The sequence below is a fragment of the Neofelis nebulosa genome, chromosome 15 (genome assembly GCF_028018385.1).
Source record: "Neofelis nebulosa isolate mNeoNeb1 chromosome 15, mNeoNeb1.pri, whole genome shotgun sequence".
Lineage (NCBI taxonomy): Eukaryota > Metazoa > Chordata > Mammalia > Carnivora > Felidae > Neofelis > Neofelis nebulosa.
The window spans coordinates 23365889-23389787 of record NC_080796.1 but is presented as its reverse complement, the minus strand read 5'-3'; the positions used below and the strand labels follow the sequence as shown (position 1 = coordinate 23389787).

General features: G+C 42.1%; 1 protein-coding gene across 11 annotated transcripts in view; it reads right to left on the bottom strand.

Moving 5' to 3' along the window:
- Positions 1 to 4036: 4036 nt before the first annotated feature.
- Positions 4037 to 23899, bottom strand: part of RABGAP1L (RAB GTPase activating protein 1 like) — a 758910-nt gene continuing 739047 nt past the window's right edge. For all 11 annotated transcript variants that reach the window (XM_058701181.1, XM_058701183.1, XM_058701182.1 and 8 more), the window contains 5 exons: positions 20703 to 20807; positions 17843 to 17926; positions 14632 to 14703; positions 10076 to 10273; positions 4037 to 9105 (listed from right to left, as the gene is read on the bottom strand). In XM_058701181.1, the coding sequence (XP_058557164.1) occupies positions 8953 to 9105; positions 10076 to 10273; positions 14632 to 14703; positions 17843 to 17926; positions 20703 to 20807 (612 nt within the window). In that variant the 3' untranslated portion in view covers positions 4037 to 8952. The remainder of the gene's footprint in view (positions 9106 to 10075; positions 10274 to 14631; positions 14704 to 17842; positions 17927 to 20702; positions 20808 to 23899) is intronic.

Here is a 23899-nt window from a genome sequence, read left to right as displayed (position 1 = left end):
AGGGAATTTTCCCGAAAAGATGAAATGTTATGCTGATACACACAATTGTCAAAATTGATAGAATGAACTCAAAAGATCTGTGCGTTTTATTGTATGTTAATTCCTGTTTTCTTAAAAAAGTGTCCGGCCCAAAGCCTGGAATTATGTATACTTAAATTAGGAACAAATAGCCCATTGCCCTCCATGAAAGCTTGGCCTAATGCAGTGATTTCCCAGTTTGCTTGATGCACCTAGGGCAACTCTCCCCACCCCCAGATATCCTAAAGTTACAAGATTTTCGATGCCATCTATTATCCCCTGACTCCCAAATCCGCAACACCTCTCCTCTGGACTCTGCTTGTGCTTAGATGTCTGAGAAGTACATCAAATTCAACTCTTCAAAAAACACAAAAGCCTCCGGAGCCTCCTCACACCCCCTCAGTGTCTCCAGTTATTCTCCAGCTCTGCGAATGCTCACCTCAGACTCTTCATTGCTCCGGCCGTGGCATTTCTACTCGAGTCTTCAACCTCAAGTCCTACCCTCTGTGCTGTAGCAAGACTTACTGGCCCTACCTACAAAGTATGTTGATAATCAAAACACTGCCGACAATCTCCACTGCTACCACTGAAGACCAGGCCGTAGTTACTTTATCCGGAGTTTTAGCATCGTAACTGTTTTCTCTCCTCACTGTGCCTTTGTAGTTTTCCACAGCAGCCAGAGTAATGTTTTCATGTTATTATATTCCTTTGCTTAACAGCCTCCAATAGCTTGCTGTTAGGCTGAGAATAAATGCAAACTCTTTGCCATGACCTAGTGTGTGTGGCATGATCTTATCTCACCTAAGTAGCATATCATGTCTTATCTTCCAGAACTCTTCTCTTCACCGCTCCCCGATCTCCCTGGTTTAAATCCACAGAGTTTGCTGCGTCTCCCTCTTTCTCTCTGCTCCTCCCCTGCTCACGCTCTCTCTCTCAAAAATAAACATTAAAGATATTTTAAATCCACAGAGTTTGCTCTCACCTCAAAGTCTGTATTCTTGTGCTTTGCTCTCTGGAATGCTTTTCCTCCAGACCATCACATAGATCATTTCTTCATTTACTCAGGTCTCTCAAAAGTAACCTCAGGGATCCTCTTCTTGATGATACTAGATTTCAGAGAAGCAGAATCAGTAGGAGACAGATACTTATTACAAGGAATTAACTTCTGCATTGTGGGAACTGGCTAAGCAAGTCCCAAGTCTGTAGGCTGGACAAGCAGGAAGGGATTGTGGGCAGTCTAGGCCCCATGAAAACGGGTTGAAACTTTCATCCACACAAATCGGGGCGGGAAGAACTCCATTCTTCTCTCAAGTAAATCTCAGCCCTGCGTTAAGACCTTCCCCCTGATTCAATTAGGCCCACCCAGATTATCCCAGATAATCTCCCTTACTCAAAACTGATTAAATTACTATGCAAAATACTTTACATATCAACACTTAGTGTTTGAATCACTGGGAGTGTAGGCTAGCCAAGTTTACATATCAAAAAACCATTTTACCAACCTCATCGCCCTATTTCTCTCCACCCTCTTACCCTGTTTTTCTTCTTGGTAATTATTACCACCTGCCATATATTAGTCTTTTCCTACTACAACATTCTTGGGAGGGGGATTGTGGGCATTTTGCTTACTTCTTCCCTCCGATACATTCGGGAATGTCTTTTTTGGTTGTCACAACTGGGGAAGTATTACTAGTATCTAGTGCGTAGAGGCCAGGGATGCTACTAAATATCCTACAATGCAGAGGACAGCCCCTCCCCCCACCAAAAAAAGAACGCTTCGGCCCAAAATGTCAATAGTTTTCTCTGAGGTTGAGAAAAATTCTTTGCTAGGGTTTAAGCTTCACAGAGGCAGTATCTTTTCGTCCACTTCATTTCTAGCAGAGACTGGCACCAAAAAACAAAAACAAAGACTGGCACAGTAGACAGGCAGTAAACTTGCTTGAATTAATGCAATGGACCTGGTAATCTGCATTTTGTTTTATTTTTATTTTTATTAAATACTGTGCTTTTTATGTTGTGAGTCCATGCTAAAGCCTGAACTTTTCCATTCAAGTAAACTTTTTTTTTTTTTTTAAGTTCATTTTGAGAACAAGGAAGGGGGCAGAGACAGAGAATTCCAAGTAGGCTCTGCACTGTCAGCTCAAAGCCCTAATGCCAGGCTTGAACTAACCTTGAGATCATGACCTGAGCTGAGGCTGGACGCTTAGAGCCACCCAGGTGCCCTGCAAGTAAACTTTTAAAAGATTTTGTTCTGTCTCCCTTTGACGGTAATCAAAAGCTTTGTTATAGGTGAAAATTCAAAAAGGTGAAATCAAGAATCCCATGCAAATATAAAAGGAGCGTGTGACAACTATTTTATTCAACTCCGTTAATGAAGGAACCCAGTAAGTTGTTAAACGTGTATCACAGTGCATTTGCATAATGGATACTTAGAGGCAACTTAATAATGGAATGTTAGTGTCAGTAAAGTTAGAGGGGCACCTGGGTGGCTCAGTGGATTAAATGTCCAACTTCAGCTCAGGTCATGATCTCACAGTTTGTGGGTTCGAGCCCCACATTGGGCTGTGCTGACAGCTCAGAGCCTGGAGCCTGCTTTTGATTCTGTGTCTCCCTCTCTTTCTGGCCCTCCCCTGCTTGTGTTCTCTGAAAAAAAACAAAACAAACAAAAACAAAACTTAAAAAACCCATAAAGTTAGATACAAACTGGCTAATGTCTTACAGGGTAGTAAACTACATATAATCTTTGGAGTTATCCATTCCACTGAAAAGCAAGTAGGGACTTGCATCCCTCCGGACATAAATCTACAGTTTAACATGTAGCTTCACCAAGTATAGGACCTTTAATCAGTAGTGAACAGTGAATCCCATTTACTGTTCATATCAAGAACCCTTGACCCATAACTGCAAACCTCGGTATTTATTTTCTGAATAATTTTGTTGTTTTACTTTTTTTTTTTTTTGCAAAATTTCTTGTTTAAAATGCCACATTGGCCAGGGGCACCTGCCTGGCTCAGTTGGAAGAGCGTGTGACTCTTGATCTCGGGGTTGTGAGTTTGAGTCCCACGTTGGGTGTAGAGATAACTGAGAAAAAATTAAAAAATATGACATGGGCCAAACAGAAGAGGTGTCTGGTCTGGATTTGGACCACCAACCGTTTGATTCCACCATCTCTGATTAATATTTATTAACATGTGCTGAATTCTAAGAGGAGCCAACTAATTTCTTGGATTTCACGTAGGTTCCATGGACTCCCGGAACAAAATGCACATGGGGAATCTCTGCACTCTGCGCCCACTTCCAGAACTCCTCTGGAGTTCTTCACTTACAGGACCACCCACCGTGCTGTACTTTGAAAGACTCTCAGCAGCTACCTCATCCAGGATGAGCCAATCCAATGTTGTGAGACTCTGCAATGGGGACACGGAGATGGTAGACCAGCAGGTCACCTGAAGAGAAAACTTGTGAACTTGGGAGTTGTGCTCCTGGAAGCAGGAAAAGCTTGTTTTTCGAGAGAGAAGCAGCAGCAGATAACCATGACCTGGGAAGACACGCAGATTATGAAACAGTTGCCTACGTTCCTGATGGCATTCCAGTCCTTGTCCCAGTGTCTCTTTAGGCCCAGCTGTTTGGCCTTTATGAGATGACCATATCTAGTCCTTTTAATTAATTGCCTTATTATGATTAAACTAGCTGTGAGAGCGTCTGCTACTTGCAACCAAGGAATCGCTACAGAAAGAATAGGGCACTTGGCCGTGCCGCCGTGCACGGTACCAATTTGCAGGGTAGAGCCTGGAGCAAACTCCTGGCATAGTTTTTCTTCCTAAGTTGACTGGAGTCTAGTGTCAGGTAAGAAGTGTTATGTAAACAGTGGGTTCAGGGGATTCAGAATAAAGTCAACTAGAAACGTCAAAAAGACATATATGGACTTCAGAACATTTATTACTACTTAATGGGGCCAAAGGGGCAACACAAACCACTGAAAACATCACCGACTCACAGAAATAGTCACCTTGTCACCTTTTGGTTGAATTTGTTTATTTCACAAGGCTTCATTCACACATGAAAACAAGATACTAATCCAAGTTCATAACTGTTAAAAAAGTAAACATTTCTTGGGACAATATACAATAAATTGCACTTTTCTTAACAAGCATTACATTTACAGATAGCATGTACTATACATAATACATGGAATTATGGAAACATCAAATTGGTCAGTGTTCACAGAGGCTGCTCATCCATGTTTCTTTTGTAGTCAGCACTACAATCAACTCCTTTCTTCTAGAACCTGTTTTCATCAGAGAAGTCATGGGCAAAATCACAGAACTCATAAAAATAAATGGTACAGAATTTCTGCTACCTCCTCAGCAAGGGAAAGGTAGGAGTTGAAAGAAAGGAAGTGATGCTCATTGAGAAAGTTCTTCCTTCATTTGAACTGAGGATCCAGACGTTATGCAAAACATCAAAAATGGAGAAAGTGATGCAAAAGGCTATTGGGTCATCTTGGATTCTGGGACCATCTCCAGCTTTATTCTTGTGCTTGCATGACACCAGAGTCCTGATGCATTTATACACTTATAATTGAGTTTCCTCATACTTTATTCCACATATAATATAGTTATTAAACGTTACATTTTAATGGAAAAGATTTTACATGTTTTAATTCATTGCCAATGAAAAAGGAAAATAACTTTAAAATGTTTGGTTTTTATTCAACGATGCTTTATTCTTAAAGTTTTCAGAATACTACTAATGACAGACCAAGGACGGAGGTGGAGAGAATGGACACATGTTGATGATGTCTTTATAACATGTAACAAATTCATTCGGAGAGACACTGGCCGTGCAGTCTTTTAGATGGAAGCCGGGAAGGGAACACCTGACAGCCCACTGTAGTCCCTAAGCTACTTGTAAACATCTACTTTTCTCCTCACATCTCACGGTCATCAGCTGTGGAGGTACAGCCCACATGGAGGTGTTCATTTTGGTTAACTTTCGGGAGAGAGGGGAATTCCTAAGATTAAGGGCTTTGCCTGTATTACACGGACGTCACTTTGCGAAAGGAAAGGTGTTCTAGAACAGTTCCAGCTCAGCGTGACGTCAGCATGGCAACCAGAGGGAAAGACAGTTCTGTATCTGGTAGTAGGAGACACGGGCCACTAGACTTTTGGTTGGCCTCGGCTGTATTCAGTGGCACGGTACCTGGCTGTACAAAAAAGGCAGGGATGCTCCCTGTGGAACCCTACCACTCACGCGCACACGCAAATCTAACGGTGTTCAAGTTAAACAACAGAGTTGGTCCATTGTCTCATTTACTTGTAACTGAAGCAAGAAAAGCAGAGCTATTTTAGACTTTGTGGTTCGTTTTAACGAGGAAGTTGTACAATAGAATCCTCTTGCTGAGTAATTAAAAGTGTTCTTTCCCAGAGAGAGAAAACAAACCAGGTATTTAATTTTTTTAATTTATTTTTAAATTTTTCCCTTAAAGAGGTCCTGAAATCAGACAACCACTCTGGCAGGATAATTAGGCTGATTTCAGCTACAGAAAACAAGATCCCTTACATTAGTTAGATACATGATCTTCATCCTCAATAACAAATCAACTCCTTTAAGGATTTCTCATCTCACGCCCTAAACTGTGTATTCTCTTGTTTTTCTCACTTCCTCTGGGAAATAAAGCCATAGCTATTAACTGTTAAATATTTTAAGGAAATGGAGGAGGTGTTTGAGAAAAATAAATATTAATACATAGTATAAAGGAATGAAAATTTTGGAAAAAATATGAAACAAGATAACTATTATTATTAAATATCCCAACATCAGTGCAAAGATTGCTTTTGTACTTTACTATGGAAATTTAAGACGACCAGTGGAGAAATTACTAACTTACTAGCTGGGAGAGGGAAAGAGAGAGAGGTTATATATGGAAAGAGAGGTCATAGGCCCATATGACATTCCTATTAGTGTTTCTGATAAGCACTCATAAACAGGACATTAGGTAACTGAGAATATCTTTGCATTAAATTATATGTAACTAAATATAACCAAATTGTGCCATAGCTTGGGATGTGGGAAGCTAGCAAACATGTGCACCGCAAAATTCAGCCTGGTTTCTTTCAGCTTGAAAGAATGTGTTAAACAAGAGTCTCGAGATACAAAAGCTAATGAACTGAACTATGAAATTGAAATTCATTCCCTTAATTTATTCTGCAGAATTTAATGAAAGAAGAAATCATCACTCTTTAGAATTCTGCAAATGTTGGATTTTTTGGAGGAATGTTTCCTACAACATATCCTAGGAAAAGACAAAAAACACTCTAGAATATTTGGAAATTTCCTAGATATTTGGGTTAGTTGATATCTAAAAGAAATTCAAGAGAAGAGTGGCAATTTTCAAATATGTTTCAAAATAAGTGAAATTAAAACTAGCAGTTACTTAATACCGGGATGCACAAGTTTGCAAACTGTATGTGGGGAAGGATATGTGGTTTGGGAGAGTGCTATGAGAACATATTGAATGAATAATCACATCCTATACCAAATTTTGAATTTTCTATCTTTAGTATTGCTACTGACCCAAAGGCATTGCACAAAGGAACAGTTCAGACTTATGGTACCAATACACGTACCTAAGTATGATACAGAAATGGAGAAGAAGAAAAAAATCTATAGATGGCCATTAAAATCTTTTGAAAGAGTTAGGAGAAAATGCAAAAGACATTACACATTTGGAATGCAGGTACCTGGTGATTTTGTTTAAAGAAAAAAGATGTTAGGGGCTCTGGAACTGAGCCAGGTGTACAGGTAAGGACTGAACCCACAGCCGTTCTATTTGTCCCTCAACTGCGATGTAAGGAAAATACTGCAATTTAGGCATTCTGTGGAATGTGCTGATTTTTGGAGGTTAAAAAGAGCTCTTACAGTAAAACTATGAGAGTCACAAAACACAAAAGAACATCTTTAATTTAGCTGGCCATTTCATAAGGCAACTTGTACAAGGCTTCCTGGAATAAAAGCATAAAGTACCAGCAAAGCTAAAAAATTATACTGAATGATTTACAGAAACAAGTACCAAGATGCAATTTTTCTAGCCATTATATTTAAACAACAACAACAAAAAGATTACCTTTTCTAAATCACCGAGTAGGGAATATTAGTCAACACACACTCAAGAATGCTGGATTATTTTCTTTTTGGTACAAGGAAATGAATATTATAATGAAAGATGTCAGGACCAAACAAATAATTCTGTAAAAAAAGTATTATTTGATGAGTGTAACAAAGGGTAACATCCATATCGGTTTAATGGGTTGTAGATGATATAAACACAAGTGAAGGGGACTTAACTTTTTAGAGTTTAATGATCATTTTGGAGGAAAGGATCTACCACGAGCAACTTGTAGCACGTGCTCCCGGAGTCGAGATGGCTCTTCCTTAATTTTTACTTCCAAGAATGTGTTACTTTTAATTGCAACATGTGGCACAGACGAGAATCCCTGTGGCACTACAGAGTTTAAGGTCCTTGCTAAGAACGTGTTCAACAATGAAGCCAAGGATGAATATCACTAAATGTTATTGTACATGCTGGCAGCAGTTTGGGTGGTGCAAAGGACCGAAGGCCTCCAAACTAGCTTAGAAGATGGGAAAATTGGTTTTGTCCTTACCAAAGGATTTCCTGCAAGGACGATCCACACAGACATGTTAAATATCATTGAAAAAACTATTTCCACCAACTTTTAAACACTAGCTTTCCCTTTCCAGGAGATAAGTATTTCTATAAAGGTTTTGTATTCAATCAAAAATGTTACCAATGCATTCGCATCTCTTCCTCTCGGGTACCAAGGGCACATTTGTGGGGAGATACAGAAATCAGGAAAAGTTGCCCAACAGTAAACTAAGATGATGTGAAGCTGGCCTGTATTTCCCATTTCATAACTTTAAAAAGCTACAGTATATTAGTGTTTCCTTAGCAAATATATGTCAGTATCAAATGAAATACTCTGTCCCTGGTTCTCCATTTCATTTTAAGCACAGTGCCTGAACCTGGGCCTCTCTAGGCTTGTCTGGTAAAGGTTCCCTAATGCTGCCGCTCGCACTAGACCCTCCTGACTTCACGTTTGCTGCAAGTGTTCATACTTAGGAATATGCAATCCCCACGCAGAGTTTCTCAAAAGGACCCGTTAGAATACTAGGGCCAAATGGTTTATCTTCTCCTGGGTTTATCAAAATCCCAGTGCCTTTCATCTAGCGTGTATTGTCAATAGTCTATCTTATTCTATGATTCTTGCCACTTCATTTCCAGATATACCCAACAGAAAATGAAAATAAACTAATTCCTTTTGGGGACTGCTCAATCCCAGGTTTACTCTTTGGACAGGATTATCATTATCCAGGGAATCACTTTCGGGAAGAAACCTGATGGTCGTCACGAATGGCCCCACAGTGTGCTTTCTGTGAATAAGTCCTGAAAAGTTAAGAGCTTTCGGTTTCAATCTTTTTTTCTTTCTTTCTTTCTTCTTCTTTTTTTTATTTGCTGTGACAAATATCATCTTATCACTTCAACCTTGGAATAAAAGACATCTCCATTTTTATGGAAGATAAAAGTAATTATGAATAATTAGTTCTAAATAAAAGGCATTTAGTTCTGAATTACTTATTTCCAACTAAACATCAGGCATATAAAATAATGTGTAATCACTATGATGGAACTGAACGTGGCCTCCCATGAAGAAGCTCGAAAACAGGTATTCAACATAAGTCAGGGCAGTTTAAGTAACATCCCTTTGAAAAGTATCAAACAAGAAAGAGAGCTACTGAAAGATTCTGGCTTGCTTTCTGGCCTCCTTTACTTTCCTTCAAAGGGACACTGGGGAGAGTCCTCCTGGGTTTCTGTCACTTTGATCATTGTGCTCTTGTGCTCGGGCGAGGCTGGAACTATGTGCTCTCCTTGGGTGGCTGGGTGGCCTGTGGTGGCTGCAGCGGCTGGGTGCCCGTGGCCGTTTTGATAGAGTTCAGGGTTTTGCTAAACCAAGAGTTTTTTGCAGCTTGGATTTCATTCATAAGGGCTCCTCTCTGATGTTCAAGTTCCTAATTAAAAAAAGAAAATCATTGCATTGTATAAATGTTTCCCTCTGCCCCCCAAATTAAGAGTATACTGCTTTTTGGAATCCCCAAGTCTGTATGAGCCATAGCTTTCCTCCCACAAAACCCAGGAGAGATTAAATTGGCTTCTTAATGCACTTTAGAGTTAAAAGAGTTACCGCTGAAAATCAGAAACTGCTTTCTCTGAACAGTGAAATGAAACCTCATTTTATCCACCCCCCCCACCCCCCACCCCGGGCAATCTCGGTCCGAATTTAGGCTCGGGTTCGAAACCACAACTAAACATAGACGTGTGCATGGACTGAATCTGAATTTTCACTGAGAGTGTAAGCATGAATGAGTTCTAGTTCCAAACACATGGCCTTTGCCCCTGAGGACATACAGGGTCCAGCACAAAAACAGGTTATGGCAATGGGTAAGGATCTTGGGGAAAAGGGAATGGGGAACAGTCCATCAGAATCCAGGATGATTTTTCTAATTATGTTATCTTCCAACATGGAAAGAGATTATGGGAAAAGGGATCTGGTAAAACCAGGTAAAGACGAAGGATAAAAAGCCCCTCCAAGAAGCAGGGGTATCAGCCACTGTTCAACTGTTCAGGGAGGGATAACGGAGAAAGTCTGGCCTTTCATTTTCAGGATCAGCTACCAAAGTGGCTAAGTTCGATGAGAAAGGACCTTGGCAAAAAACACAAAAAACCGGAAAAAGCATATGCCTAAGTTCCCCCAAGATCTCATTTTAATTATTACGTTTTCATTTAAAACTATGCGTTTATGTCACTGCTTAAACACGATGACGTAACATGCGACTACGCGGGACACCTCGGTAGGCAAACAACGTAATCACCTATGGAAGCGTCTCAGACTCTGAGCCAGACACGCACGTTCCAAAGCGTGAGAAGGTGTCCTGGCGCCCTAACTGTTTGCTCCTGTTGATCCTTTACCAGATCACCAACCTGGATTTTGCACTTAGCCTCCACCAGCTGCAGCTTGGTCTGCGCCAATTCCAGCTCCAACTCCCTCAGCTGCTTCTTCAGGGAGTCCTTCTCGTCGTCCGGCTCGATCCCCTGGTCCTCTCTGCTGATGGCCGCTAGTTTCAAAGTGCCCTCTTTGCTGAAAATGTCACTGCAGTGTTTACACGTCATCATCTTACCCTGAAACATCCGAAAGGGATAACCAACCTCAAACCATTTCATAGCATAACGCGCTTCCTGAAACAACAGGACACGGGTTTTATTGAGACTCTGCTTGTGGTCATCAGATGCAAGTCTGTTTCTGGAGGTAATTACTTGTCTTGTGCTGCCACCAAAATGGTTTTAGTCAGCACAAAACCCAACTTTGAAAGATAGGTGCTCCTTTTTTTCCATAAAGTATCTCTAGGGAGACCCTGGGAATGGAAAATATTATAGCATCTCTCTGAAATCTGTTCTAGGAATGTTGGGCTTCCACTCCTCTTCCTCGAGCGCCATGCCATACGCTCTACGAGCACTGTCTCGTTTAATCCTACAGCGAGGTCATCAAGTACTATTAAAACCCCCATCGTACCCGTGAAGAAACTCAGAGTTTAAGTACCTAGCCCACAGCAGACTGAGAAAGGCCATGATGACTAACCTAAATCTATCCTTGCCACAAATAAAGCTTAGGTCCTTTTGTTCAGCTTTAAGCAAAGATGACCATTACTGTTCCAGGTAATGAAGGTAACTCTGCCACATGCCGAGATTGCCAGTCAAGCACACAGCACTCTCTTCAAGACAACAGTGCTATTGTTGTCTTAAAATATATGGAATATTTCTATTTTAATGTACTATCATTATAATCTGTCCACAACAGAAACCATACTCCTCTCTTCACACACACACACACACACACACACACACACACACACACAGAGCAACTCTCCCCACACTTCTGTGTCATTGTGCCTATTTCTACATTTAGGCCTGAACACTTTGGGGTTATCTTCTCATTGCCTCCTCCTTCAATCCATATTCAGCTGGTCATTAAATGATTTCTCTGACATGTCCAAGCTCTCCCCATCCCAGGCCTGAATCCCTAAAAGTCACCTTCTCAGCCCCCACTGATTTCTTTCTTCTCCCATCCTTAAAGCACTCTTCAGATTCCTACCTGATTAATATTCATTAGTCACTTAAAAGATATTTGTAACTCTCAAGAACCTTTTGAGGATAATCAGCCCGCTACTGGCACTAAATAGGCACACAGCAAGTATTTGTTATATATATTTATTGTTGACCAAATAAAATGTTAAAGTGGTGGCTTTTGATCTTAAATGATGAAAAGTTTACCAAGCTGGGTAAGCAGTGTTATTAGGCTGAACTGAGGGAGGAGGACATTTCAGCAGGGAGAACACTGTGTGCAGAGACACCGGCCCTTCACAGGACCGCAGGGAGCCTGAGATGGCTCGAGCGGGAGTAAATGGTGCAAAAGGGAGAGGCAGGAAGTGAGAAGGGTTCTCCACGGCCATGATGTAATGGTCCTTAAATGTAATGCTATCGAATCCTGCTTTTATCCTACAGAAAATGCATTCACTCACTCTATCCTGTGCTATCTGTTGGAGAGAGACCAATGAGCCTCATGACGCTGCAGGCAGGCGAACATGCTGAGTACAAAGCTGTGGTAGAGACTGCAGGTTCCCACCAGATCCGTCTCCCGCGCTGCCAGCGGTGAGCCTGATGCAGCGCTCCCCTTCTTCCTTGATAACAGAACTCCTGATTTTATTTGGGCTGGCAGTTTGCCCAGTTACAAGGTGCCATTTCCCAGACTCCCCTGAGGCAAGGTGTGCCCATGAAATTAAGTTCTGATATGTGAGCGGAAGGAAGTGTGGTAGGGAGCTTAAGGAAGCTACTTAGAGCTCACCCTGCTGGAGCTGGGCCCTCGTACCGTCCCGTCGCATCTCCTTCCTGCCTAACATTCTACCATGGAATGTGGGTGTGATGGAAGAAACTCCAGTTGACAGGTTTGACTTTTAGGTCACCGTGAGGATGGAAGGTCACTAATGCTGTGGATGTGGGTCACTAATAACTGATGAGCTTGGACTGTTGATGAAACCACGGATATTTCTGGCCCTAGACTTATTTTTACATGAGAGAATCAACATCATCTATGTTTAAGCCAATGTTGATTTGGTTTCCTATATGTGGCCAATCTAAGTCTAAACTGGTGCAGAGAGAGTCAAATATACACTGGGGAATGCTCATTCTGATCACAGAGTAGAGGATTATCTGAAGGGGGAACGGTGTCATGGGAGGATGGAAAAATCAAAAGCTGCAGCATCGCGCCAAACGAAATGAAAAGGAAGTAGCTCTGATGAAACAGGATGTAGTATGGAAATGACTAAGGGTGTGGAGAGTCCCACTCCCTGGGTTCAAATCCTGGCATTACTGTTTACGGGCTAAGTGACCTTGAGATCATGAATTACCTATTTTAGTAATCATCACTAAAAACAAGACATGGTAAATCATTAAAAAGAAGATATAATAGTATCTACCTTCTCAGAAGCTGTGAGGATTAAATGGGGAAATCCTTGGAACAGTACACACAGTAAGTGTTTAATAGGTGTTAGTTATTCTTTATTCAGCTAAAACAAGTTCAAATTCCTCTTCCCGAATATCATGGCTTCTCATTAGATAACCCTACCTCCTTATCCAGTATTTCCCTCTATTCCTTCGTACATATGCTAATCACACAGTCTCCTTGATGAAATACCAAAATGCTCATTTCAATTTCTGGGTCTTCAATAACAGTTTTTTCCAGAATGTCATTAAAAAAATTTTTTTTTTATTTTTAATGTTTATATATTTGTGTGTGTGTGTGTGTGAGAAAGAGAGAGACAGAGAGAGAGACAGAGAGAGAGAGAGAGAGAGAGAGAGAGAGAGGCAATACAAGCAGGGAAGGGGCAGAGAGACAGGGAGACACAGAATCCAAAGCAGGCTCCAGGCTCTGATCTGTCAGCACAGAGCCCGATACAGGGCTTGAACCTGTGAACCATGAGATCATGACCTGAGCCAAAGTTGGATGCTTAACCGACTGAGCCACCCAGGTGCCCCCAGAATGTCTTTTTAAAATCCTTCTAACAGAATTCTACCCATCCTGCTTCAGTCCAACCTCCTCCATAAAGTCATCTCTGGTCTGTAGTTCTTATGATTTTGCTTTCTCTACAACCCGGATTGTCATCCAACTCAACGCTGACTTACATGCTTTTGAACTATTTCCTAAAGGTTTCATGGGCATATGTATAACTTGCTCCTGCAGGAAAATTCTAAGCTTCCTGTTATACATAATTTCCATAAAACAATAGAAGTCTAATAGCTGTGCACATAGTTGGATGCTCAATAAAACCTCGAGTATCCACGTAAATCCATTTCATTTCTATTTCCACAAAGATTTTAGTTCAGGATGGTGAACCTTTTATGCCAAGGCACTTCATCAACTGAGTGTTGGTCAGTGTAAAAAGAATGATAAAGGCTAAGTACGAAGAGGGGTAAAGGTGGACCAGAGAGCAAAGGTATGAGCCCCGAATTCTAGGGTTTGGGCGGGGAGATGACCAGCTTTATAGTCACTAATAATCTCAGAATGTTTAAGAAAAAAACACGTTTGGAATACAAAGTCAGAACAAGGTTCATATTTCAGTTCTCATGTCTCAGGTTTTCAGGTTATAAACTTATAAAAATATGTATCTATTGTATGCCAACTACTAAGCTAAGCACTTTGTATATGTTATCTTATTTAATCTGCAAAATAACCTGATGAGGCAGGTAATGTTATGTCTATTTTACAGGATACAAAATAAAGCTTCGAGAGGTAAATAACTTGTCCAAGTTGTTAAATGAATGCATTTATTTACTAGCATGAAACCCGAATATATTCAAAGAGAACTCTGTCGGGTTTCTGTAACACAGATCACAAGAGCTGGGTGTGTCCACACTGCCTCTTAAGAAGACCAATTCACGTGGTTTACTGTGGTTTCTATGGAATAAGCGATTGCTATTTTCACATAATCAACAAAAGGAGTTTTACCACCAGGGGGCAGTATATAAAGAAATGCCATTGGTTTTCTTTAAAAACAACCCTCTAAAAAACTGGTGGAGAGCAATGGGATGATCCTCCTGGGTTGCACCCCGAAGCCACATCGATTCAGGCACAGGTGGGATGCAGGCTGCAGAGGCCTCCCAGGTGTCTACTGTCCCAGAATGCTCAGGGGCCTCTTGGGACAAGGCTAAAGTCCTTACCACCTGCCTCTGACAAGCCCTAAGATTTATGGGGATGCAACCTTTCTGCTGGCTGGGAAGAGGATCGCGCCCCAGTCGGGGACAGATGCTGCTTCCCACAATTCCTAAATCCTTTGAAACAACGAGAGGGGCAGGGTGGGTGTGATGTCTCACAAACTGTCCTGCCCGTGGGGCATCCTCACAGGCTGGGATCGTCCTACCCGGGACTGACTAAAGACTGTGTGAATTTGGAAGAAATACCAGAGATCTGTTTCATTCTTCCTCACCTTTACCACTTCCAGCTCCTCCTTGCTGGCTGTTTGTTGTTTCTCCAGTCTGGTACTTAACTGGGAGCAGATCTGAAGAAAAGAAAAGAGTTTCTTTACTGGAAAGTAGACCGACTCTTGCACAGCACGGGCACATGACTGTTTATCAACTCATATGAATTACTCTCGCTTCTCGGATGATGCTAAAGAGATTGAGCAAAAGAACAGCCCCACAAATGCAATGCGCATCAGAAAGCCTGACAGTGTTCTGTGTGTAAAGCCTATCTTAGTCTTAATTAGAGGAAAAACACGTGGGGTATTTTGATTTCTGTCACTAGCCAAATCTGTGATTAGTTCCAGTGCATTCCTGTCCTATTTTGGAATCAACCTATGGCATCTTTGCTGAGTGTCAGTTCTGTGCAAGGTACCATTCTGGAAATCTGATGAAAAGAATGCTGGACCAGAAACTGCTCGTGTCTACAGTCACACAGAGAGTCTCTGTTTTCAATTACCAGAGTTTCCCTAAAACGTGGCAGAGGGGATAAAACAGTTAAAATGACCAGAAATTAATAAAGACTAAAATTCTGATCTCGTGGTTTGGCAACATGGAGTGAAATAAAAAGCCTGAGGTCCAGCTCTAGTAATTTCCTTGGGCAAACTCACGAACCTAAGCTTCAGTTCTCTCCTCAATACTAAGTGCCGTGCTGTGATAATCAATGGGGAAAAAATGTACGTAAAGGATTCAGTATAGCACCTGGCCTATAGTAAGTGCTCATTAAAGAAAATCTGATCATTACTGATTCTGAAAGAAGGTGCTAACAAGAAGTACTAGGAACAGGTAGAAATCAGTGCTTTCAAAGCTAAAACCAACCAGACAAACAAACAAACAAGCCATTTGCTTAAAAAAAAATACTAGAAGTTCAAATTCCTTGAGTAACATATGAATCTTTTATTTTTGAAAAAATAGAGTAAAAAACGTTAGGGGATGTCAAATTTTAAAGTGCAACTTGAACTAAAAACGTAAAAGATCTGCTTCTATTATCAAAACAGATATTTTTTTAAAAATCCCAGTCTACTCAAAAAATGGCTCTAGAGAGCAGGGCCTGCTTGTTGCGTTCAGTTTCTGATTTCTCCAGCTCTCAGCCTGTAAATGATGACTAGGGCTGTATCGGCTGATGTGAAAAAGAAGCAGTCTCCTCAGTAATTTTGGCAAACCAGAAACCCTTTCAAATAACCCTGAAGATTCCATAATAAGGACAATAATAGCCAATTCCAACTATAGAATGCTTTTGGATTATGTTTCATGTCCTAATTATCTTCAGACAGATGGGTCCGTTGCCTTTACATGACTGGTAGTGCCTGCCAGATAATATTCGAGAACAGTCCCAAAGATTACTATTTTGAAGAGTGCTACATATGGCGGCCACCCATGGCCTAATGTGGGGATGGAAAAAACCCATTTGCAGTGATGGCAAGTTCCATAGCGCATGGTCTTTAATGTTCCTCGTATTGGCTAATGTCTACCCATCCCTTCTCCTAGTTATCCAATCGGAAAATCTAGGGATCAGTGTTTTCCCTGGTCTCGCAAGAAATGACTACATTCCTCTTCTCCATTTTCATTACTACTTATTTTAGTTCAGGGCCCTGTATTTTCTCACCTGGCCTCTGCTGTTAGCCTCTTACTGGTCCGTATCTTTGCTTGTGGGACTCCCCATTGGTTTCACATTTCTCACTGGGACAGATTAGTGCCACCAGTATTTCCCCCATCATGCCACTTTCTTGCTCAAACATTCCTACTATAAACAGAATAAAATCCAAGCTCCTCAGTCTAACTGAAGAACCGTCCTTGAACTGGGACCCAACTCACCTTTACTTCTTTTCTGTACTTGAAACTCTTGACAAAACAAAACTATTTCTGTTCGCTAACCTATCTCCGTGGCTTTGCGGGTGTTCTCTGTTCCCCATTTCTTTCCTCCTCTGCCTCCGCACACCCAAATCTTGCCTCGCCTTCGAAGCACCGCTCAAATCAACCCTCCTCCAGGAAGGGTTTTATTTCCCATGGTCAGTAAGTTCCCTTTTCTCTTATTTGTGCACAGGTGTTATCTCCCTGTTACAAGAGCAGCGTCTAAAGGGGAGAAATTGAATTAACTCCTCTTTTATTCCCCCAAAGAATCAAGCCTCTCAGATAGCAGACATTAAATAAACATATATTGATTATCATAAAAGAGAGTAAGACAGCTCTGAAGCCTTATTTCTAAGCAATCTTCCACAAAGGAGAAGAACCCTTCTGAAAAGACGTTCATAATATATGAAGTGCACTGGTTGCAAATATCAGCATGGATGACATAACTCACATTTTTATTTACATAGCAGCAATGCATATTCAGTATATTACAGTGATTATTTCTAATTGGCAAGGTTAAGGGGGGAGGGTTTCTTTGTGCGTTTCTACCCTTTCTCAATTTTCCATGAGGAACAGAAATTTCATTTCTAAGCAGAAAAACACATGTTAATAAAAAAGAGTAAGAATCAGACTTCAAACTCCCATATGAGGCAAGAGACCCCAGAGAAATTCTTAACTGAGGAGGTGGCACAATACGGTGCCTTGATTCTGGAACTCTGGAACTTCAGCAGTCTACTCGAGGCTTTCTTGGCAATGTGGAGTCCTTGCCGTGTGCTAGGCATGAGCAGCAGGCACGAGATGATACTACGCAAGCTGGAAAGAGGGCTTTCTGGAAGCATTCTGGCGATGGGGTCAGGGCCAGATGCATCCTCAAGGAGAGCAAACCCTCCACTAAGAGATCAAAGGTTCCCAACAGAATGTCTCCTGCTAGCATTGGCCATGGTTGGGTAAGGCCACAGAGCCATGTGGGATGAGGAATCGCTAAACCTTAGTCCTCTGCAAAGAGGCAAATGTTACTGGGGAGGTCTATTTGAAATCATCTTCTGAGTAGGGCAGAGACAGGATCCCAATGGTAATAATCCAGTTTCCTGTTCCTCTGAATCTACCAAACATCGTAAACAGCCAACAGATTGTTCTGTTCAGTATCATGTTATCAGCAAGCATGTCCGCTCACTGTCTATTTCAGCGGAGAAAGTAAGCCACCCAGTGTAATGAATGTACGCAGTCACTATTCTGGAAACTCTAAAAACAAAAAAATGTTTTTTTACCCAAAGAGAAACAATAAGAATAATCACTTTTATAGCAACATGAGCCACAGTAGCACACTACCTGCTTATACTCAGCGATGATCGCAGTGGTCTTCTTTATTTCATATTCTGCCTTCTCCAGCTGTTTCCGAAAGACTTCTTTCAGCTAGAGAGAGGGAGGATGCAAAACATCAAGACTCAAAGTCCTCATCAATTTCCACAAACACCTATACTTAAGTCGGCCCGGTTTGGTCAATGCCAACGTTAACAACTACAACTAGATAAATTTTCCTCTCTGAAGCTATTTATCGAGCATTTGAAAAGCCTAATCATGTCCAGAGATGCAGAAATATTTCTTTCCTGTAATGTATAAGACATATGAGCCCTATGAGCCCATCATAGAGCTGCTTATCACTTACTTTATAAATATATTATTAAATAAGTGTCCCTTCTGAGGCTATCTTTATTCTTATGAAGAGTCTAAAACAAAACATCAGGGCAACGTTGCGCATAATCTTACTGCTAGGTAAGAAATTACTGAAGGGCACCTGGGTGGCTTAGTCAGTTGAGCGAGCGACTTCAGCTCAGGTCATGAGCTCACGGTTTGTGAGTTCGAGCTCCACGTCGGGGTCTGTGCTGACAGCTCAGAGGTGGAACCTGCTTTGGATTCTGTGTCTCCCCCCCCCCCCTCTCTAGCCCTTCCCCACTAGCACTCTGTCTCTCTCTCAAAAATGAACATTAAAAAAAAAATTAAAAAAAAAAAGAAATTACTGAAGCAGCATTTTGGGCCTTTCCATTCCCAGCCCCCTCCTATCACTACTGTTGTCTCTCTGAAGGTGGCAACAGGAAGTTTTTGAGGCTGGAGTCAGAGAAACCTGGAGGAGGGTAAGAGCTCTTGAGGTCAGGAGGTTCAGGGACTGAACAGTGACTGCAGAAGGAGCTAGCTTGACACACAATGCGGGTACTTATTACAGTCGCAGAAATGCTCAATTCTGGGTGCTAAGCTGAAAACCACACTTATTTTTGTAGCCCAGCAGCTCCGGGATTCTAGGGTCGGGGAAGGGAGGTGGTGAAAAAGCACACATGCCACCAGATAAAAAGGAAGCGTTCAGTTCTTCCCAGGTGTTGGCCAAACAACCAAACACAGAACACTCTGGTTAATCTTTAAGCACATAACAGAATAAATGGATAAATTCTGTTTGGCAGCCTCCCAGTTATGAATGGGGTGTGCTCCGTATTTGCTAATTCTCACATGATTGTGATTTATAACTGGACTCCTTATTGTCGGATGCTTTCCAGATTTCATGTTTGCTATGTTCTTAAATTCTAAAAGCAATTTCTGGGTTATATTGATTCAAACTTAGTTGTTTGTATTCGTCTCTGTTCTCTGTCTTACATAATTTAAGGATGTAAGTCACACCCTCCTGCCCTCCTACAGTAAGGCCCCACTGACTTCAGGACAGACTTAGAAAGCTGAGGGGCTTTGAACAAGTGTCACTTAATTCTCGAAACTATGGTTTCCTTATCTGACATACGAAGAGCATAATCGCTATCTCGCAAAGGCACTATAATGATTAACACAGGATATATGCGCGCGCACACACACACACACACACACACACACACACACACACACATCAAGGAGAGCGAAGAAGTATGGATTAAACTAATTAATTTGCAGGGGAGCCTGGATGGCTCAGTCAGTTAAGTATCCAACTTCTAATCTCGGCTCAGGTCACAATCGCATAGTTTATGAGTTCAAGCCCCACTTCGGGCTCTGCACTGACAATGTGGAGCCTGCTTAGGATTCTCTCTCTCTCTGCCCCTCCTGCTCTCTCTCTCAAAATAAATAAATAAACTTAAAAGAATAATTAATTTGCCAATAGCTTCATTCTTTACCCAAAGTACTGAATTGGGCCCCCAAAAGGCAGGAGGTAAAGAAAAACACAAAACCCATCAAAACGCCTAGTTCAAACTGAATGATCAGCTCCTGAAAATTTTTGAGTGGGAAAAAAATCTTGGTCCACACTAAATGCCAAGAGTCATTTCATCATTAAAAAAAAAAAAAAATCATGAAACACTTTTTATAAACCCTGGAAGGTGCTAAAGGATGCATCCATTCATCAGAAACTTAAGTGGATTTCTTCTGCTTGGATGCAGGTCTTTGAAACGCTTTGTGTTCTGTTTTATATTTAGTGTTATTGATGTCTTAGAATGAAACTCATTAAAATAAGTGAGTTAATCCCGCCTGGCTGGGACTGACAGACGGAGGACATTGGTGAAGCGGGCCTGCTCTTTCTTAGGGAAGCCTGAAGCCTCAACTCTTTGGGTGGAGAGGCCCCTCCTGTCACTTATGTGGAACGCCTTTGCCACGGTGGCATCTTGCAGCTGAACAGCCTCACAACTCGTACGATGACTGGAGGGTGCTAACAACAAGGCTTGTTCCCAAAGAGCTGCTTTTTCCATTCCCCCCGGGAGTAAGGGTTGAGAGCTCTGCCAGGAACGTTCTTCTAAGGCATGAATCAGGAAAATCGGGCGTGACTGACTGAGACAGCTTGCAGCAGAGATCTCTGTGGGCTTTCCGCTTCATAATCCTCCTAAAATACTGCTGAAGTCAATTACCTTGGAGACACGACACAAACTTTGCGGATTCGTCAAGGCTCTTGGATCGCAATTCCAAGTTACTAAACTTAGAGGAAGCTTAACACTCTCGCTAGACATCTGAGTCAAGGCAGATTCCTAAGAGCTGTTGGAGGGTAGAAACGCGGCCTCGTCTTCTAGCGCCCTTCAAAAGAAATGTCGAGACCCACGCTACTCACATGTACTGCTTCAAGGTGGCCCTTGATGTAGAGTCAGTGTCATTTTACTTCCTGCTTATTGTATTCATCAGCTCCACGGGCCGATCCTCCTGGGTAAAGAAACAGCCCACCTCTGCCTTTTACCTGCGCAGTCTCTTCCTCTTGCTTCCTCTTCTCCTCTTCAGCCTCCACCAGCCTCTGTTTGGTCAGGAGGAGCTCCTTATTCAACACATCCGCCTTGTCTTCTGCCTGCAAATCAGAGCACATCACAATGGTAAAGAAGGTGAAGGAAGCGTGTGGATACTTCCTCCGAACCTAATCTCTAGTTACGACTGTTGCGTCACTCCCAAAAGCCATTTCTCCCCTCCTAGCTCACCCGGGGGTGGCTGCTCTCACTGAATGCCAACGATACAGCAGGCGCTTGGCACACGCCATCTCTGATCCTCACAGCAAGAATTATCTTACAGATAATGACAGGGAAGTCTGGAGGGAGCAAATAACCTGACTGGGGCAGACATCTAATATCAGAGCCATGATCTGAATTCTGAGTTGGATGGCACCAAAGTGCAGGCACGTTCTAAATGCTTCTTGCACGTTTCCAGATGTCACAACAGCACCCGCTCTGAGACTATGTAGATGGACTGGATGGAACCTCCTATGGAAGCTTCTGGCTGTTAGTGCAAGGGGTTTGGGGGTGAGCTCAGAGAGGAGACGGGGCTGATCCATGGACAACAGTTAGGTGAGAAAATTCAAAGACCGGCGGAGGTAAAATGGTTCACGAGGCTACTCCCACAGGACAGTGAGTACAGCAAGGAGAAATTAAGACCAAAAACCCATGACAGAGATAGCCATGAGGAAAAACGATGTATGGACCAGGAATGCAAACGGAAAAGACCATGTTTCTAGAATGGCCAAGAAAAGCTCCGAGACAATACTCTGGTTTCAACTTGGATACAGAGTCCAGTTAACCAGGAAAGCACTGTGCGTGCATTGAACTTAGTTGACATGTGCCTACTGCATACTCTGGACCCTCCCCTCACCCTTGAGGTCTCAGCTCCAAGTTCACATCTGCAGTAAAGCGAGGCCTGAGCCCTGCCCCACTCATCCTCATCTCAATCAGCTTCTCACCCCCCATCTAAATCAGTTCCTCTGCTCAAATCTCTCCATTTCCCTTGATCGCACTTAGCACAATCTGTAATGACAAGATGCACGTATGATTTATTTGTACTGCCCACCAGACTTTCAGCCCTGGAAGGCAGGAACCGCGTCTCTTTCGCTCCTGGCTATTTCCTCAGCACCAAGGCCAGCCCCAGGTAGGGGAGGGGCTCCGGAAGTATTTGGTGAGTGAACGGATGTGGCACTGAAGTCACTGCTGAAGCTACTGTGTGGAGTGGAGGTGGCGGAGGGCCACAGGATGAGTTCAGTAGAGGAAACCGCAGATGCAGAGGAGAGGCAGCTATCTGAAGGAGCCATCCCTGGCTGACAACAGCAAAACATTATCCAAGTAATTGTGAAAACTGGCCAGGTGGCCTTGTGTCTGTGTTTCACCGTATCGCCCACACGTCCAGATGGCCAGGCCAGCACCGTCTGCTGGGTCCTGGCATTCCAGCTTCTCTGTTCTGTCTTCCAGTTCCTGATGTCCCCATATTCTAACGGTTACAGTTCGGTGTTCAGATAATTTGCATCTATTGGGTAGCTGAGGTGAAAAAATCCCTTTTAAAGACTTTAAAACTTGTTCTGATAACATTGGATTTTATAGAGGAAATCTACACAGCGAAAGAACATCCTAAAATTAGAGGTGGGCAAAATACATGCTGCAAGTTAAGTCTTCATAAATTATAAGAGATCTCATGTAGATTATAGAAATTCAAAACAGCGAATTCTAGAGCAGCCAGCCAGATGACTGTAGTCAAAGCAGGGAGCGCCTCCCCCAAGTCTCTGATGGAGGGTCGCAGAGCAGCGAATGAAGAACAGCCATACAGGCCATTTTCATGTTCTTAAAAATCTAACCAAGATCTAGCTCCCTATAACTTCAACCCACTGGCTCAAGTTCTACCCCAGAATTTCTGAGCAAGAGCCCTCCTACTAAAGAAGGATCCTCTTCCAGTAGCCCCAGCAATTTCCACTTTGTGAAGAGAATATACATCATGACACTCTAAAGTGAATGTTATTCTAAGTTTGGTTTCTTAAAGAGATTCACCCCCAATTTTTAGCCTTTTGTAAATTTCCGAATAGTTAATGCTATCTGGACATTTAAGGTTCTTAAACTGTATACCATACCTAGACATTTAATTTTATAGTTTTGGAACACTAAAGGAACATTTCCAACATCTGCAGAAATTGCTGCGGGTCCCATGTGAGAGGAGTGCCAGAATTCTCCAGGAAGCTTCATCCAGAGTCTCTCCTCTATGTTAAATAGTAAAGTCAGAGAGATTCTGCTGCTCATCAGGAAAGGACCATATCTGAAAAAACTTGGTTCTCCTTCCACAAGCAGTCTTCTGGGTCTTTGTATGGCCTACTTCTATACTTGAGCAGAAGTCATCCTGAATGTTAAATGAATCTCAAGGAACGTAATACTAAACAGATACTCAAATTCTATCTTTGAACTCAAACTGTAAAACCTTCACCATAATTTGTTAAGATTATTGTCACTATTAAGTCTTCTAATCACTTGCCCACATCTTATAACGCCTTATTGATGTGGAGACTTCTACTTGCTACCTAAGGCTTCTACGACCTACATAAGAGAGGACTTGTGATTTAATCACAAGTCCACCAATAACCTGACCAGAAGGTTCAGCTCTCACATCAGGGATGAGGATCTTCCAGACCTGATCTCTCAAAGAACTAGCCAAGCCAGTTGTCCAATTTAAAACAAAACAAAAGACTTTGCCACTCATTACATGGATCTTCTGGTCTAACACAGAACTTGCTCTGTTTAGAAGGACTAGGCATGGTCTTCTACTGGGTATGTCTCTTCTGTTTGTTCTCTGGGAACAAGAAATGACAGGAAGGGCTTGAAGGCAGGCAGCGACTGAAACTGAAATGGAGATGTTGTATCTTTCTACACCGTTAATCGCTGAGGAGTCCATATTTCAAGCGCCTGATGGAGGGCAAGTTGTTAAAACAGAAAGCTGTGTCAGAGAGAAAATGAAGAGCCCAGGTGTCCAGGGTGCCCAAAGCCGGCACTAAAATGACACGGGTAAGGAATGATTTATTTACTTATTTATTAAAAAAAATTTTTTTTTAATGTTTACTTATTTTTGAGAAATAGACAGAGACAGCATGAGCAGGAGAAGGGCAGGGAGAGAGAGGGAGACCCAGGATATGAAGCAGGTTCC